The 19,322-nt window shown below is 38.6% G+C and overlaps 1 protein-coding gene across 36 annotated transcripts in view; it reads right to left on the bottom strand.

Annotated features, from left to right (window-relative positions):
- The window catches only part of SLMAP (sarcolemma associated protein), a 118,812-nt gene extending 101,968 nt beyond the window's left edge, over positions 1-16,844 (bottom strand). For all 36 annotated transcript variants that reach the window (XM_074313170.1, XM_019724167.2, XM_019724164.2 and 33 more), the window contains exon 1: positions 16,545-16,844. Coding sequence is in view for 35 of the 36 variants with exons in the window: in XM_019724167.2 (XP_019579726.1) it covers positions 16,545-16,742 (198 nt within the window). In the remaining variant the exon portion in view is untranslated. The remainder of the gene's footprint in view (positions 1-16,544) is intronic.
- Positions 16,845-19,322: the final 2,478 nt, after the last annotated feature.

The following is a 19,322-nucleotide window of genomic DNA, read 5'->3' as shown; positions in this document are numbered from 1 at the left end:
GATCTCTATTACTCACTAAAATTATAATTTTTGAGTACTTAATCTGAGTGACTTTAGATGCAATGCCAAAAACAAGCAAGCGTTCATTTGGTAATTTTTTGAAAATTACATAGAAAAATATTGAAATGAACTTTTAAACATTTATACCTTAGAAATTTAATCATACCTTACTTTTTTTTCGTTCTCAAATTGTTTTTCAAGATCCTGAGAAATTTACACTGTTTCAGGCATGTTATCTTAGTAGCAGAGCCCAATTTACAATAAGGAAGTGACATTGCAGATTCTGGGTTTTGACATGCATGCTTTACAATAGAAAACATTGTGCAAGGGAAAAAATACTAAGGTTCAGAACTGCAACACATGCTAAATAAAATGGTACATTTTTTCAAAGTAAGACTACTGATATGTACTTATACTGGGCCAGAGTGCATAAAAAGCAGTTACTCCAAAATCTTCTTCCCCTACCTCCATGTTCAAAATAACTTTTTCCATCCTAAAATTCATAAAATGCATTTAAAATATATATTTCATTACATCTTTATTATCTTTACTCTTGGATATAACTCTGAAATTAAAAGTATTTTATTTGCCCCCTATGCTCCAAAGTAACTTAATTATGTTTTTCTATTAAATTTAGAGTGAATTTTAAATATTTCTCCTATATTTATACCTAGTTTGTAAAACAGTTCCATATACATGGCCTCATTTTATATAGTATAAATTCAGAGGAATTATTAGTCTTATATATTTAATTAGAAATTGCTTGATATCCTCATATATACTTAATGCTGAAAGTACACTTTAACAGTCACATACATATTCAGCACCTACTACAAAAATGCAAAACTGAGAAACTACTATAAAGTTATATAAATAGAAAATACACTTAGTAACATAGAATTAAGTGACAGAATTTGATAATTCACAAATTGGATCGCTCACTGCAAAAATATTCAAATTTTACGATGGTGTTTTACTTTTTTAAAAAAACCCATGGTTTGTAAGTTCCTAAAACCATTTTTAATAATTAAGTGTTTGTCAGGATGGATACTAAAACAATTAACTCTTTTGTTGAGTATTACAGGATTTATGCTAAAAATTTAATTTTGGTCAAATGTAAAATAACCATCATCCTCAGATTAGCAGTCCTCAGAGAGTCTCTCCTTCACATTCTTTGGAGACACACACACACCCACACACTTTGCACAGAAAGAAGTACTTTATTTTTTTACCAACAGGGATGCAAAAGATAAATTCCTAGCTTTAAAAATTCAGAAGATCAAACAAGTACTAGAAAATACCATCTATGGCTACTGAATTTCTATTAGGTTGGTGCAAAAGTAATTGTGGTTTAAAAGGTTAAAAATAATTGCAAAAACCGCAATTACTTTTGCACCAACCTAATAATGTGTGTGGAATTACAAAGTTTTAACTTTCCTATCTATTTTTGACATCTGTGATTCATGTCCCATTTGTACAAATTATATTCAACTCGGTAAGATTTCAACTCACATTTAAATGTATTGAGAATTAATCTGGATAGAGAGTGCCAAAACTATATGGCTTTTCTCATTCTACTTCCCCCACACCCCACCCATGCATGTGGGGAGCCATCACAGTCTCCTCGAAAGTAGCAACAATTGAAGCTGGAGGGGGAAAAAAACCAAATTACCATCACTGAAGTATACACACACATCTCTCTTATATGGAAATGCCCTTAATTAAAGCACTTGCAGGGCTGTTACACTCACAGCCTTCTTCCCCCATTGCCAGTGAGCTGCCATACCCACCACTACTGAATAGCCTACAAGTCACTAATGAGACTCCTACCTGCCAAACCCAAGGACAACTTTCACACTTTCAGGTCTTATCAGGTGACATTTGAGTGCTGCTACTAACAATTACCTTCTCAAAAACTCTCCCTACCTTCTACCTCACAGATCCAATCTTTCCTGGTCCACTTACTTCTCTGGCTGTTCTTCCGATTGTTTTCTTTTTCCCTGCCAGCTGTTCAAACACCGACTACCCCCAGGGCTCTTCCCTAGTCACTACTTTTCTATAGCTGTATTAAACAAACGTCCCTGGGAGTGTATTTCCTACAGCCTTCACTACACTGGTTGATGACTCCCAAATCTGTCTTTCTCCATTCAGATTTGATTGGACTCCAGGAATTTATTTCTACTACCGTGTTTCCCCAAAAATAAGACCAGGTCTTACATTAATTTTTGCTCTGAAAGACACATTAAAGCTGATGGTCTGGCTAGGTCTTATTGTCGGGGAAACACAGTAATACAGTTCAATCAAGTGGAATTTATCCTGGGAATGCAGAGTTGGTGTAACATTCAAAAAAAATCAATCAATATCAACAACAAAATATAAGAATTCCTATTGCTCTATAGTGTCCCTCACACTTGATATTATTCAACTTTGTAAATGAGTATAAATGATATCTCAAAGTTTGTTTACAGTTCCCTAGTTACGTTGAAAATTTTGTTTACTGTCCATTCCTTTTTTCTTCTGTGAAATTCTTATTTGTGTGTCTTTTGAACATTTTCTTCTAAGTTGTATTTTTTAATTAATTTGGACAAGCCCTTTCTATATTCTGGATACTAATCCTTTGCAAGTGATATGTATTATAAATCCTTTTCCACAGTTCTTTTTATTCTTCATTTCTCATTTATTTCAATAAAAAAATTAATTTTAATGTATCTGAATTTATTAGTCTTTTACTTCAATGTGTGCTTTTTACCTCAAGGTCATAAACATAATCTATACTCTCTTCTAAGAGGCTTTTTTTAAAAAAGGCAAATTTCTGAAGTTAGTCCTTCTGTAACTTCTTTGGAGAAAGGTACTGTGTTGGCAATAATGTTTTAACTACCTACTAAATCCTATGCACCGCATCTATGTTCTAGGGCTACAAGGAAGCACAGGCTATTACAGTGGAGTTTAAGATTATTATAAACTAATTAGGGTCATGGTAATTAAACAGCTAACCCAAAATAACATATAACCAAGGGTTAAGTTTTGTGATAAACATGATCAAAGTTCAAAATATTAAGAGAAGGAATAAATCTGTGGCAATCAATAAAATTCCATGAAGAAAAGCATTAAACCTCCACTTAATTCTGATTTAGAGTAACAACAAAATCCAGAATTTACCAAAAACATAGCCTGCCAACAGATCAAAACCAGTCTGAATTAATGCAAAACTTGCATGGGACAGCAACAGAAAATGGAAAATATTTAAAAAGTAACAACTTATACATAAATATATAAATTTCTATTTTGTGTGCCTGCATTGCTCAGGGCTATACATAACAGATAAACCCAGCCCAACTCTGCAACAACCAGGAAATTCAAAAGCAAAAGGAAGTCGACAGATTAGGTGAGACGGAAAACAGAATTAACTATTAGTATTAAAATATTACATAATCATAAAACTGGAGCTACCATGTTTCCCCGAAAATAAGACCTAGCCGGACCATCAGCTCGAATGCATTTTTCAGAGCAAAAATTAACACAAGACCCAGTATTATATTATATTATATTATATTACATTACATTATATAAGACCGGGTCTTATATTATAGTAAAATAAGACCGGGTCTTATATTATGGTAAAGTAAGACCAGGTCTTATATTAATTTTTGCTCCAAAAGATGCATTAGAGCTGATGGTCCTGCTAGGTCTTATTTTCAGGGAAACACGGTTATGACATTGATTCCAGAAAAGAGTAAGAGTACCCTCTTTGCGCAAGTCTTTTTAATAGTGACTGAACTTAAAAACATTCAATTTTTTCCTCCAGCCCCAACATTCAGATACCAACACTTCAAATGTTTTGTTTTGGTGAGCAGTATTTTGGCAGCAGGACTTAAACATCAGAATTAAATATTTTATATATGAAACCCAGAAGGTAACAGTCAATTAGCAGGCCTACAACAAAGCAGTCATTTCAGAAAATAATTCTCTATTAAAGTCTATACTTTACTAGCACACCTAAGCCTCCATATCGCTATGATGGCAAAGCAGTAATAATAAATATTAGTAAAAGAAACAATAATGACTAATTTTTAGGATACAACCACCTAATATATGAAAGTGCTTTTTAATTATTTTCTCACACATTTTTCAAATAGTTTACCTATTGTTATATCACCTTGCATTATAGCTGCAGCTAAAATAAAGGGTAAAATTTTGATATAATTCTCAAATCAGGTCACCCGCAAGGGGTGGGGGGACTATTAAAACCAAATATAATGCTAATAAACTTAACTGAAAACTCTGCCTCCACACAATGAACAATTATGAACAAAAACCTCAGCTTAGAATACCAATTTATGTTATGTATTACTATATAACTCTTGTGTGTTACAATATATTTCTACTAAAATTCTGATGTAGGTTCTGTCAGTTAACAACTGCCTCTGACTTGGCCATTCACATGCAATACTTTATCATTGCCCTTTCATTTTTCATTGAAAACATTAAATCTATATTTCTGGCCATATCAAAATGGTACTTAAATGAATTTGTTCCAGAATTAAAAATAACTGGAAAAAAATACACCTTAAAATAACACACACAGCACAATCTTTTAATATGCCCAAAGAAAAATAATCTTGAAAATAAAAAATTATACTTTGGAAACTTCAAATCTTGTCTACTCACTATACCTATGAATCCAATCATCATCATTTTCGGATCACCCTCATAGGAAGTCAGCATATTGAAGCAGATGGGTGTTTCATAATCCACTACAGAACATACCAATTCCGCGTTAGGGTTATGTGAACGAATTAAGGGGAGGCATGGCTTTCCTCAAAGTTGCAAATCCAAGATTCTTAGCCCCAAGGTTTGTGCTGTGATTCCTTAAAGGTTTCTACCCATTCACCCAGGTACCTCAACCCTTGCACAGCCTTCCTGAAATGGAACCTTACTAGGTTCACCTCTATCATTTCATCTCCATCTGATCAATCCAGTAGTAGTGCTCCTTATAGCTTATGCCTTCTAGCTTATGCCTTTTTATGCAGACCTCTACGCCCCAAGGATACGTTATTTTCTTCCCTAAATCTTCAGGGTCCAATCCAAGTCCCCCTTCCCAGACAAATAAACCTTCCTTACCTTAATCACATAGAGTTCTTAATTCCATTTAGAACTTAATTCTTCCCTAAGTGTTTAGGGCCGTTAGTCTTGACTCCCCAAATGAACTAGCAGCTCCTTGGAGACTGAAGTAACATCTTAATACCCTCATTATGCCCCTAATGTAGCATATACACTCTTTTATGTGTTTCCTGATTGACTGACTAGATTCTCGTCATATAACTTACTCAACTCCTTTAATTTCAAATCATCAAGTAACGCAAGCCAAGTATGCTTTTGATTTTTATTGCTTTTAACAGGGAAACTATACATACTTGGTAGTGCTGGATAACGGATATTAATTATAAGACTATTTGAACTGTTTTTACTCAACACTTCTGACCCCAAATGTGTGGTGTCTTTTCCAACACCACTTTTCCAACTCTCCTGTACAAGCTGGGTGTCCCACAATTCAATTTAATTTAATTCTGACACTATCTACCTGTAGTTAATGTCAGATTCCACTAGTTAAGGGCTCAGTCCCACAAGATCGCCCCACTTCAGGTGCTAGTCCAAATGTCCCAGGTTGCCACTGATACGTGCAACCAACCATCTATAAATTCAGGGAGTTCCTAATTTGCTCTTCAGGTTTAATAATTCACTAAAATGACTCCCAGATCTCAGGAAACTGCTTTACTTACTATTACCAGTTTATTATAAAGGATACCACTCAGGAAGAGCCAAATGGAAGCGATGCATGGGCCAGGTATGGGGGAAATGGCTCCAACTTTCCATACCCTCTCTGGGGGAGCCACCCCCCAGCACCTTAATGTGTTCACCAAAGCCAAAGCTCACTGAATCTCAATGTTTAAGAGTTTTTATAGAGCTTAATCTTCAACCTGTCAGTACCCACCTTCCTGGAGGTTGGTAAATGGGGCCAAAGTTTCAACCCTCTAAGTCTAATCTCTTGGTCTTTCTGGTGACCAGCCCCATCCTGGAGGTATCCGGGAGCCCCCAGCCACCTGTCATCTTATTAGCATACAAAAGACATTCTTATAACTCAGGAGAGTCCAAGAGTTTTAGAGACTGTATGCCAGGAACCTGGGACAAAGACCAAATATTTATTTTTTATTATGTCACACTAATTCTTTAACACATTCTAAAAAGTACCACGGTATCAAAAAATTATTAGATAACTCCAAAGACAGATATTAAAGGAGAAAACTTTTTTAATAATGAAAAAGCAAGCACACTTACGGAAAATAAGCACACAGGTCTTACTGTGCAAGCACAACCACAAAAACAATAAAGAAAAAGTGTAAGAGCCACAAGTTATTGAGTACTTAGTCTGTGCCAAGCATTCTGCTAACTGCTATACATGAATTCTCATGAAATCTCTACAACAATCTTATGAGGTAAATCCCACTATCAGCCTCCTTTTAGAGATGAGAAAAATCGAGGCACAGAGACTCCCCAAGGTCACACACTGGCAAGCAGTGGAACCAGGATTCCAACTCCAAAACCTTTAAGCTTTTAGCCACACTTGCCTCCCCTAGACCCTCCCAAAGATTTGGTAGCAGCTATTTTCCCTTCCCCAATTCTGTTAACTTCTGGGTTTGCATTTCCCAGAACGCATCATTCTCTTTCAGGCTTTTCTGCCTTAAACATAATATTGTTCCCCCAGCTGGAATGCCCTGCTCTTTTTTATCCAGCTAGCAAAGCCCTACTCACTCTCCAAACAGTGGCTTAAAAACAGCCCTCTTCATTCCTTCCACATTTTCTGCCTCTAATCCTGAGAAGAAATACATCATTCCCTTAGCTCCTCGGAAACAATGATTCACAGGTACTTCTATTGTTGGACTTATTTGTACTGTAACTATATTTTTCAGTACTATGTACCTAGTGGACATTATACTGCACAACAAGCATGAGACACGCAGGTATTTGTTAAAGACGAGGAATGCATAATGGTCCCAGTTTAAGCTCAACTATAATTTAAATGAATACGTTCTTCTAGTCCAAGCAACATCATTCATTCTAACAATATTTTACCACCTTCCATGTGCCTGCATACACCAAAGACTCACTGGTGAGTAAAATTAGTATCTTAAGCTTCCCAGGTCCAGACTGAGACTTTGAAACTATTTTTCCAACCATTTCTCAACTCCCAGATTAAGACTTTGGCACGACGTCTTCTCAGTCATAACCAAATTGTGCTATTAACAAATATTTCAGAATTGGAAACACACTCTCCATTTACTAAATTTGTTAACACGTTGCGTACGGATCATGAGAATCTTCACGAGGGATTTAAACCCCGCCGGACACAACGTGTTAAAACAAGAGTCTAACCAAGAGTAAGACATTCACACTAGGGAAGTAGTGACAAAAATTAAGCTACAAGGTACCTCAAAAGCTGCTCTGCTAATCCTACCTACATGTGAACACTCGCTCTTCCACCTCCTACACACTAATCTGCTTTCACTAAGGTATTACTCCAGCTAACATTTCTTTTTTATCAAAGCTTTTTTGAGATAGAACTTACATACCACACAATTCACTGATTTAAAGTGTACAGTTCGGAGTTGTGCAACCGTCCTGCAATCAATTTTATAACATTTTCATCATCCCAAAAAGAAACACATACCCATTTAGCAGCCACTCCCTGTATTAGTCAGGGATCTCCAGAGAAACAGAACTAAGAGAATGTGTACATATACAGAGAGAGAGAATTATTTTAAGGAATAGGCTCATGTGACTGTGAGGGCTGCCAAATCTGAAACCTGCAGGGCAGGCCCGCAGGCTAGACACACAGAGTAGGCTTGCTGGTGCAGTTTGAGTATGATGGCTCTCGGAGGCACAATTCCTTCAGGGGAACCTGTCTTTTCTCTAAAGGCCTTCAACTGATTGGATGAGGTCCACTGCATTCTGGAGGGTAATCTGCTTTACTCAAAGTCTACTGATTTAAATATTAATCACATTTTTAAAAATGCCTTCACAGCAACATCTAGACTGGTATTTGACCAAAAACTGAACACCATGGCCAGACCAAGCTGTCATATAAAATTAACCATCACTCCATTACTCCCAGTCACTGGCAACCACTAACCCACTTTCTGTCTCTATGGATTTGCCTGTCTCACACATGTCATACAAACAGGATTATACCATATGTGGCCTTTTGTGTCTGGCCTCTTTCACTTAGCACAGTGTTTTCAAGGTTCATCCATGTGGCATGTATCAGCACTTCACTCCTTTTTATTGCAGAATAATATTCCATTGTATGGTACACCATATTTTACTTATCTATTCATCACCTGATGGACATTTGGGTTCTTCCTACTTTTTGGTTTTTTACTATTATGAAAAATGCTGCTATGAACATTCATACAAGGTTTTGTGTGGACATATGTTCTCATTTCTCTTGGGTTTACACCTAGGAATAGAATTGCTGGGTTACATGGTAACTCTGTAACATTCCATTTTACCGTGCAAACTTTTTGAAAAAATTCAAAACTACAAATTTTGTCTATTCTGCAAGCATGACTACCATACCTATCTATGCTCATAACATACAGCTTGATTTTATTTCCTATCCCTGAATTTTTGAAATAGACGGAATCTTTTAACCAGCATCTAATATAGCTAGTATTTCTATGGTTAAACAGTTTAAAAACCAAATATACTCGCTTCTTTTAGATTTACTTATGGGGTGGGATGTGTGTGTGTGTGTGTGTGTGTGTGTGTGAGAGAGAGTGCGAGTGTGTGTGTATACACACATATTCCATATAAAATACAAACTCCATACATACTAAACTTAGAAATTATCCAATGAAAGAAAAAAGTATATTTTTTAGTATAGTATACTGTCTAAACAGGGATACGCCACTATATTTACATGTAAAGAACTGTTTTTATTCAACTTGTAAAATGTTAAGTGATGAATAAATACTGTCTATAAACACTGTCTGAGGAAGTGATCTTCAACTAAAACTCTAAACTGATTTATTACCAACATATCTAAGAGTTAATAGAAAATAAGGTATTTATTTCAATATATTTTTTCTTTTAATCTACTGTTCACTAACAGATAGGTGATGAGATTATGACTAACAGTGCTGAGAGGCAGCGAGCAATAGAGGGTGCATTTTGCAATCAGATGTTCCAAATCCCAACTCCACCACTGTGTTACCTGAACAAGTTTCTTCACCTCTCTGAACCTCAGCTTTCCCATCTGTAAATTACTTACTTCAACAGCTTGAAGATAATACTACCTACTGCAAAAGTTTGTTGTGAGAATTAAATGAGCACATAGAACTCTTAAAAGCACATAGAACTCTTAGCACACCACCTAGTAAGTGCTCAATTAATGATAGCTATTAATACCACAGCATTCTGGATGCTGGTCAGAACTTAGAGCATATTAACACATTTCAGATAGCACAATTCACTTGATATCATCAGTTTAAAAGTACATTTTAAATTATGATTTAATCACTTATGAAAAAAGTAACAACAAAAAACTATGTTTCTTTACCTACATACCCAAGTAGGTTAATGCACGGAAAAGTTCTGAAAATTACATACCAAACTAATTACATACAAGCATCACTTCTGGAGGAGGGGAAGAGGACGGGACGTGGCTATGTGAAGGAGGACATATATATAGACTAATTATACTTCCTTATTGCTTAAATTTGCATGAGAATGTATTCCTGTTATTGTATAAGTAAAAAATAAGATGAATAATAGCTTGAAAGTCTGTATTGGAAATTCATTTCTGCTCAGCTCAGCTAGAACAAATCAATAGTTATAAATGTAGACAAAACTATAAGCCTGAAAGTATTGACAAAGCCTTAATATAAATAAATAAGGAAACAAATTTCTTATGTTTTTAAATTAAAATCTAACCCAAATTGGATATTTGACAAAGGATACAGTACAAATCACCACAAGTGTTCATGTTTTCAAGTACCTATATAAACTTTACATCTATCAGCTATTCTCTCTGAAGGATAAAAAATTTACATGGCAAACAAGTTTTTCCAAGACTGTTTCATTCATTTGCATAAACACCCAAATCCAAATCAGTTGTCTGAATGCAAGCCTAAGAAAAATAAATTTATCGCTAGGAGTAGTAGAGATACGATTTTAAAATGCTAGCTAACCCAGAGAAATAATTAACTCAGGTTCTCTCAGTCTTTGAAAGTCTGTCATATGACAAGCATTTTAGGTAGGAACCCAGAAAATAATAGCTTAGATTACCTTTTAAGAGAGCAAAAGACAGACTTTCATTATAGTAATTGTTCAGTCCATCGTAAGATAGTTCAGAATAAATGTCTAGCAGTTGGCTTTTATTTCGGGGGGGAATCTAGATTCTGGTTCCAACTCCCATAGTTCCTAACAGATGACTTTGTGGTAAATAACCTATAAACACCAAACTCTTTTCGGGTAAAAGGGGGCCAGCCTGTCGCTGCTCTACTTACCTCCTAAGAGTGTTATACAGATCAAGTGAAATAAGAAAGCACTCTGAATATTATAAAATCCTTAAAAGTATTATTTTGTATGAGAATAGATACATATGGAATAGCTCAAATTAGTATAACCAACCACAGATTATCTAAGATCCCGAAACACTTAAAGTGTCTTGCACACTACAAATTAGTAATAAGTACTGATTTACACAAAGACTACCTATTGGTAATTGAGTCCATGCTCTCCAATTGAGAGCTAACTCCAATGACCTGCCCTTTGACCCTCCTCAGGGTTTGCAGAATTACAGACTGCTCCATTGTTCACATTGTACTCATTCAAACATTTATGTAGTGCCTATTCCCTTGTTCTCAAGAGCTCACATCTGGCAGGGCAATAGGATATTTGCATCATGGTTATTTTGTTGTCTGTGTCCCATAATGAAATTATATACAAAATTCTATGGGAGAATAAAGGAAGAAGCAATTAATTCTTCAGTTAGTGGGAGTCCGGGAAGTTTTCACATTGGAACTGGGCCTCAAGGGATGAAGGGAAAAGGTCATTCTGGAAGACAAAACAGCAAAAAAGGCACTTGTTCTCGGAACAGGCAGCACTGTCACATAGCTACCGTACAGTGTTTGGGGCAAAGAAAAAAGAGTAATAGAAGATGGAGCTGAAAAAAAGGAAATGAGAGACAGATTTTGAAGGGGCTCATATATCATGGCAAAAATTAATGGGGCAACAACCAAGACTTTGAGTAGTGGTCTAAACTGTTCATTTATCTGCAGTGGCAGTGAGAGAAGCGCGGGCAAGAGTCCTTAAAACATTTCCTCAGCTAACAAATGTCACCCTTTTTCTTGATTCAAGTAACTGACATACATTAAGAACCAATCTCACAATCTTTGCACTTAAAACTCTAAATGACTGACACCCTCATCCCTACTTATCAAAGAGAATAGATACTAAGCTCTAACATAAATACCACTTGAGAAAACCAAATAGGAGCTTGAGAAGGTAAAAAGTAAATTTATCCTAAGGAGAAAGTCAACAAGTAGGAAAAAAATGTTTTAAGTGTATCTACCTTCCATATTTTTTACAATTTGAAATAGATAAAATATTTCATTAGCTTTCCACTACTGTGAAAAGTTACACAGAAGGAAATAAATATATGCTTTGGATATACAACATGGCCTTCTGAACATGCTTACATTAATGTGCCTTAAACGTAACATGTATCAAATATGTGACTTTCTCACAAAAAGCAGCACCTGTTAATGACCTTTCTACTTCTGTCAACAAAACAGGTACCTGTTCAAACAACACAGAAAGAAATAAACAAAATCAATGAATGTATGATCTGCCATTCTCCCGAAAGCTGAGGCCAGATCTTCGCTGTCATGTTTAGACATGCAGAGGAAAAAGGAAGAAACAGTCTTGTTATAGAGTTCTGGTGATTCTTCCTTTGCAATGACTACCTTGTAGTATCCTTGGAACATGCCACACCATTCCTGCCTCTGTGCCTTTATTTGAGTAGTTCTTCTCCCCTATAACTCCTTTCCCTGACTGACTCTACCTACATTTTGCCTACTTAAAAAGTCCTAAGGTCTAGCTCAAGTTGCATTTCAACCATGAAACCTTCCCTAAAGTCTCCAGTCCATACAGAACCTCTTAATACACTTGTCTTTTCTCACTTTCCAGCCTTTCATCATTTTCATTCCTATTGTGAACCCAGCCGATACTCTTACAAAATGACATCATATCTGACTGTTACAAAGCCTTGCAATAGCAGAGTGGATAAGAGCTTGAGTTCTAGACTCCACAATTAAAGAGTCAGACTACCTCAGTTCAAATACCAGCTCTACCATTTATTAGATATGGAAACTTAGGCAAGTTAGCCTAATCGAATCTCTCTGTCCCTTAATTTCCTCATAGGTTAATATGGGGAAAATAAGCACTTATCTTAAAGTTATTTAAGGATTAAATAAATTAACATGTAAAGCATGTAGAACAGGCGGGCATGGTACCTGTGCACAAGTGTTAGTTAAGCTGGTCCCCATTTTGCTTTGCTCCAGGCCTCTCTACATACTGTTGTATAGCTCTTAAGTGGTGGCGATTCTGCACAAAATCTCCCTCGCCTTCCATTTAGCTCATGGGTTCATGTCCTTAGTCTGGTAATCAAGGTACTCCACAATCTGGCACCACACTATCTACTCAGGTTCAGTTACTCAACATCCACTTTATACAAAATAAAAGGAAACAGACATACAAGGCAGAGACTCTCTCTTCCAGGATCTGACTACTAATTACAGAAACAAGGCACAAACAAAACCATCACAAAGAATGGATGTTCACCCATAGCTACTCTCCAAAAGAACTCTGAAATCCAACAAAATCAGTTTCCTCAGTGTTTGCAAGATGCCAAAGTCACTCAAAATTGTCTGCTTTTGTCTGTTTTATTTCACTCTCATCCTCTCAAAACACACAAAAACAACCCCCAAAACACTTTCTCTCAACTTGTATCCATCCACCCCTTATTTTAAAGTCTAATTCAAACACTATCACTCTCTTGCCATTTAAACTTATATAAACTGTCTTATCTCAATCAACTGTTCTCAAAGTGCATAGTCACCCTCTCCATCCAAAATATAAGCTCCTAGAAAGAATAAGAATTTCTTACCAGTTCTTGTCATTTCCTCCCCACCCTCACCACTATGCCCTCCACTGAAACAAATCATACTAGGACAGGTGCTTAAAATTATGCATTGATTTGAGTAAAAAAGTGAAACTGGAAGTAAACTACTACTATAACTACTTACTATGAAGTAAGCTCCAGTGAGACTGGAACAGACTACATACTGGGTCGACCACTAGACGATCACCTGTCCACAAAGCCTCAATCAGACAGGGCCATCCAAATCAGAAAGAGGCAGTCCACTCAGTCCCTTCTATTTAATAAGCATCATATATATGGGTAGATTTGCTTGTTCAGTGGCACCTTGAATCAATAGAAGGATTAATAACCATTCTATTATCTACCACCTAATTTGAAAAGCTGGACCTCCAAAAAGGATGATACAGGCAGAGCCGGCATCCAAGCAGGATAATCCAAGTGCTACATCCCTGAGGAGATGATTTGAGAAAACTTGTTAAATTCCACTTAATGGCAAACCTGTCACCCTCCAACATACAGGTTTTAAGTACCATAACATATTCCATGAACTTAGCATGAAAAAGTGTCACCTGGATTTCCATGTGCCCACAATTTGCAAATTTTCTACAACGAACATGTATTACTTGAATAATCAAAAACTTTCAAGTGTTTACTATTTCCTCCAGATTTTAATGGGTCTCTCTTAATGGCCAATGCTAAATGCAACAATCACAAGTTGAAAGTCAACCAAAGGGCATATTACCCCAACTTTCTACCTCCCAGGTAAAGTGCCAATTTGGACAAAGTTCTCAACTTCGTATGTTTCAATTTAAAAAATTACTTCTACATATGCCATCACATACAGGAAAAAAATTTCTCATTACCTTCCTAAGACTCCACAGCACTACAGCAAATTGCAGAGCGTCCTAGATAGTTCCCTCTTCCCCCAACCCTAAACACTCTCCTCCATAAGTACTGAGCCCTATTTAATAAGGGTCAGGAAAAGGGTGCTAAATTACTTACATGGTTATCTCAATCCTCAAAACAAAAGTAGGTACTCTTATTATCCCAAGAGAAAACTGAGGCTTATTGATGTTTGGGGGGAAAGAAAAACTTGCACGAGGAGATGCTTATAGGAGGGGATTCTTGTGCTGTATAAAGAAATTTACTGGGAATAGATGGGGGACTTTTGTTGGGACAATTATAGCAGAAATCTTCAAACTGGATATTTCACAGAGAAAACAATAAATGATATCTGGTCAAATTGTAGGTTTTCTTTGGAACTAATGATACCTGGCACATAACAGATGTTCAGTAAAAATCTGTGCTCAAATTTAAATTTTAAGTAGTTAATTCCTAAAACACTTTGAGCACATGGCAAAATCTGATAGGTTAATTGTTTTAACTAGATTGGTGGTACAATAACCAATAATTATATCTACACCTAAAGTAATGGCCTCATATCCTGAGTGTGTTTTAGCTAATAAAGCAGGGGAGAAAAATGGCAGGAAGAAGTTGTGTATCCTTTAAATATAAGTTTGTCTAATAACAAATTCCATTTAAAATTTTAACATGTCATCAAAATTTATATAATACACACTATTAATCTATTATTCTTAGTCATCTCAAAATAACCTATTGTGGGGGTTTTAGTATAGCCATGAAAAGCACTGTTCATGTAATCACTGTTTTTCAAATAAGTAAGAGAAAAAATTTGAGTCTCCTTTCAGTATTTAATCGAACTAAAGAATGTACATTTGCAGAGTATGTACTTTAAGCAAACCTATCATCTGATTAAGTTGGACCTTAATTGTTGCCCAGGGACACAGAGACAAAAATGCAAAAGCTGGTTAAGGCACTAGCAATTAAATGATGTTTGAATCTGATTGCTGGAAAGATGGGTTTTATGAATATTCACTTTAAGTTATTATGGGTAATCTATAAGGTCTTTCAGGCACCCAAACTTTAGCTTCCAGGGAGGAAAGAAAGGGTCTGTTTCACAGGTAAATGAGCATGTGGTGTTATACAAAAAAATTAACATCCTTTTCAGTTCTCATTCTACACAGAGTAGGGTATAGGTATTATGCAAGCACACAGCACTCGGGCAATCTTTTCCTCCTTTCTTTGAAAAATGTATATAATAATTCCTTAATTCAGTAACAACACAGTATTACTTTCTTACTTTCAGGTTTCTTTCATTTCAAAACACTACTCTTGAAGACTTAAATTCTTCTTTTAAAAAAGACTTAATCATTTAACTCAAAAAGAGGGAGCAAAAAGTCAGGAGGTGAAATCCGAGATATTCTTATTAGTCTTACATAACTTACTCTAAGTTGGAATTGATTCAGTAGCTCAACTAAAACCCGAGGTTTAAGCAAAGATGAGATCAGTATATTCTTCACACACATAAAGAGTTTTAAAAAGTGGAAGGGTCTTAACTTAATTTTTTTCCTTGTATTCTTAAAATACAAGCACCCGCATGTATGGCAAATTAGGGTGCCAACATATAAAAGTAAAAATGGTCACATTCAAAGTGAAGAGCACTAAATTCATCCTATGGCATCTAGGTAATGCACTCATTGATAGAACTGGATATAATTTCAGAAAATAAGTTAATTTCTAACACTGCTTTTGAAATATCACCTCTGGAAGAATGCATTCAGTATTTTTAAATAAGTGCTGCCGGGAACATCAAAAAGTGATTTCCAAAAGCAATAGATATATGTTCCCTCAACTTGCAAACAAAACTCTAAAAATATAGTTGTAATTATTCATGCCTAAATTGCCTTTGATAATTGGAAATTACTCCCTTCATGGGCATATACGTATCAAATCTTTCAAAAACTAACTTTACACAAACTATTGTCCTTACTAGACAGGCCCTGATCTGAACTCAACTAAGAGCTATGTGTATACTATATCTCACCGCTGAGACACTTGAGCCCCAGTGTAATAATGGCCACAGATTCCCTGCATTGCTTTGGGAACTGCTGCTAGCTTAACCAAGCACTGAACTGCAAATTCACCTTTCTAAAAAGACTGAAAGTAAGAAGCCAAGCTTCACTATCTAGTTTTCCGAAACGAATTAGGGTTTGGGATTTCACTGGGAATGACCACATTATCAAGATGCCATCGCCCTCCCTAGGCATTTAATTACAATACCTTCTCTGTTTTCCATTCAACCACCTCAATTAAATTTCCACTAGAACCAGAAATACAAAAAGTTGATTCTGTGGCCTTGCTGAAAGTCTCTGGGTGCAAACCCTGGGATCCCGCATACATTATAAGGAAAGGGCAAAGAGAAACAAAAAGTAATGATTGTTAGACAATGTGGTGACATTACCTTGCCCGTCTTGTGATCAAACCAGACGAGAGCATGGTTCCTTGACAGCACCTTGCAATCAAAGGTAGCATTATTTTGCGCGGGTCGACAGCGGGCCACTGAGCGGCCGATTTTAATGGGTTCGTCCAGGTAGACATGACGCTCCTGAAACGGGTGAGAGTTCGGACGGCAAGTGAAGATGGCCAAGGCTGACGGCATCGAGGACAGACGGGGGGTGTCTCTCCTATCAAGGGATAAAGAGGAGTTCCACCGGATCCGGACTGCCCTTCGCAAGCCTCGCCCCCTATCCCCCCCAAAATTTTAAATTAAAACAAACTGCGCATTGTCTAAGCATAACCAGTGAACATCAACAACTCTTCTCTTGAGTAGGAAGACAAGCCAGCGCAAGCCCCATCACCTCTTCTAACAGCCAGCTCACAAAAAGTCCCCAACTGGCAGCTTTTAGTCCATCATCTTCCTCGGGAAGAAAAGCCTCAAACATCGGACAGCTTCAGCCAAGAAAACTCCTGGAACACAGTTTGGGGACTGGAGGTATCCAAGCAGATGAGTCACACACCAATTCTTGTGTTTTGTTTGGGATCGCGGCCGTTTTTCCCCCTCGGTGGCGGAAACGTTGCAGCACTGCAGCATGAAGGAAGGGTCGGTTTGATGCGGCCAGGAAGGTCCTTTCGGGGCGAAGGAAGGTGTAGCCGAGCACCTCTGGGTAGCCACCGCCTGTCCCCAAGGGCCTCGGAAGTGGATGGGCGAGAGGGGCGGCGAGGGGTCTAGACCGCCAGCGGGACAGTCTGCATTGCCCCTGACGCGCGGAGGCCGCCGGGAGGTGGCACGGGAACCCCGGCCGGCACAAGCCGAGGGGGCGGTGGATGGGGTCCTCGGCACGAGGAGCAGGAACCCGCGGGGGCGCGGGCAGTGGCCAAGTGGGGACTCCCAGGCACCTGGCGGGCGTCCCCCGCGACCAGGGCGGGGATCCGGCTCCGCAGGCCGGTGCGGACAGAGCGAGGCGCGACCCCGGGGGTCTCCGCTAGCAGGAAGTTGGTCCCTGGACGCCTGGACTCCTGGCTGCTGCTCAACACACCGGCCGCCTCCTTTCAGGGTCGCCCCCGCGAGGGTCGCATCTCAGGGACCGCAGCCGCAGCTCCCGGAGGACGAGGAGGTGGGGGAGGGAGGCTGGCCCGGAGGTTGGGGGAGAGGCCTGGAGGCCCCGGGCTGAGTCCGCCCGCAGCCTCCACCACTCTTGGCGGGTGGGACACGCTCAGGCTATGCCAGACGAGGCAGGAAACTTTCCGACCTGGTAGGGAAACATCAAAACAAACGGCCGTCAGGCGCCGGTGCCCGCCCGCCTCAGCTTTCGCGCTCCTCAACCCGGCCCCCACCAAACCCCCACGACTGGCTGCAACCTCGGCCGACCTCTCCGCGGACGGGCTGCGGGGATTTGAAGGCCAGACGCCACGACAAGTCTAGCCTCCCTCGGCGCCGCCGCCTCAGCTTACCTTGCCAGCGCCGGCCGCCATAGTGACTCTGACTGAAACCTACCGGGTGCACAGCCACGGGAACGCGCACCCTTCAAGGGCCCTCCTATTCCCTCTCCCGCGCCGTAGTCCGGGGATGTCACGTGATCGACGCCGCCGAAGCCATGCTTGTCAGGGGCAGGAAAGAGGGCAAGCTAATTTTCAACTAGTCTCCGGAAGCCATCTTAGTTAAGGGCCGAACGCTTCAAACCATGGGACGACCTCTACGGTCATTTTGGTTAAGGGCAAGAAGGACTTTGACTCTTTGCAGGTTTATAAACAAAGCGTGCCAACTTCCTACTTTATCATCTTAGTAATACGGTACGAACTTTTATTACATTTTATTCACTACCTTCCTCGTTGAAAATAACAACGAGCAAAGAGAACAGAGCCATCCAAAGGAGATGTTATTAGCAGCCATTTTAGCTATGGGCAATAGTTTTCCCACAGCTCCCTTAGGAGTGAGCAATCAAATTCCCACAAGTCCTAGGATTTGTGCATCTAAAAGGAGAGAGGCCAACATTATTCTGCTAAAGTCTTCGCTGTGTATCTTGCCCGGAGGAAAATTATTTCTTAGTCCCCGCTATTTCCAATGTCCGGTCTTTCCACTGTACCTATCATGTCTTCCAGAGCACCAACGCAGATTCTATCCCGGAAAAAGTGTGACTTCAGAAAGTTTAAAATAACGTTGCTTCCACAAAAAGGTCCAACAATTTCCAATATGAAAAAAGGGGGTGGGTATTGCCCCCATTCATAGTAACAGGGCAGATGAAGAGTCGTTGGTGTTAGAAAGAAAAGACTGCAAAATCTTACAGATAAGTTCAAGAAAAGATGGTGGAAATGAATCTTATTTAGAATCAATGGTGGCTCCATCCGATTCCTTTGACAACGGACTTCACTACTGTGTGACCTTGGGCAAGTTTCTAAACATTTTCAAACCTGGTTTTCTTATCTATAACATGGAGATAATACATAACGCACCTGTTATTGCTAGAATTCAAGGTGATAATCCGTGTTGCTCATTAAAGAGTACCTATTAATTCATTTCAATACTTGTGTCTACTGTTTTGGCCCTGCCCTAAATTCTGCTGAGCTCTGGGGACACATAGGTGAACAAAACCTAGACACTTGGGTGTTGTGGGATAGAGATGGGGGTAGGGAGATGACAAACACAGATGCAGAAAAATTTCACTTTGATGTAATCAGGACTGAAAGAGGCAAGCACTGAGTGCTAAAAGGACCAGGGATGGCCTTCTAGGAGAGGTAACTG

Source organism: Rhinolophus sinicus, linkage group LG10 (assembly GCF_036562045.2).
Source record: "Rhinolophus sinicus isolate RSC01 linkage group LG10, ASM3656204v1, whole genome shotgun sequence".
Classification (NCBI taxonomy): Eukaryota; Metazoa; Chordata; class Mammalia; order Chiroptera; family Rhinolophidae; genus Rhinolophus; species Rhinolophus sinicus.
Note: the sequence above shows the minus strand (reverse complement) of the source record. Positions and strands in the feature narration are given on the sequence as shown.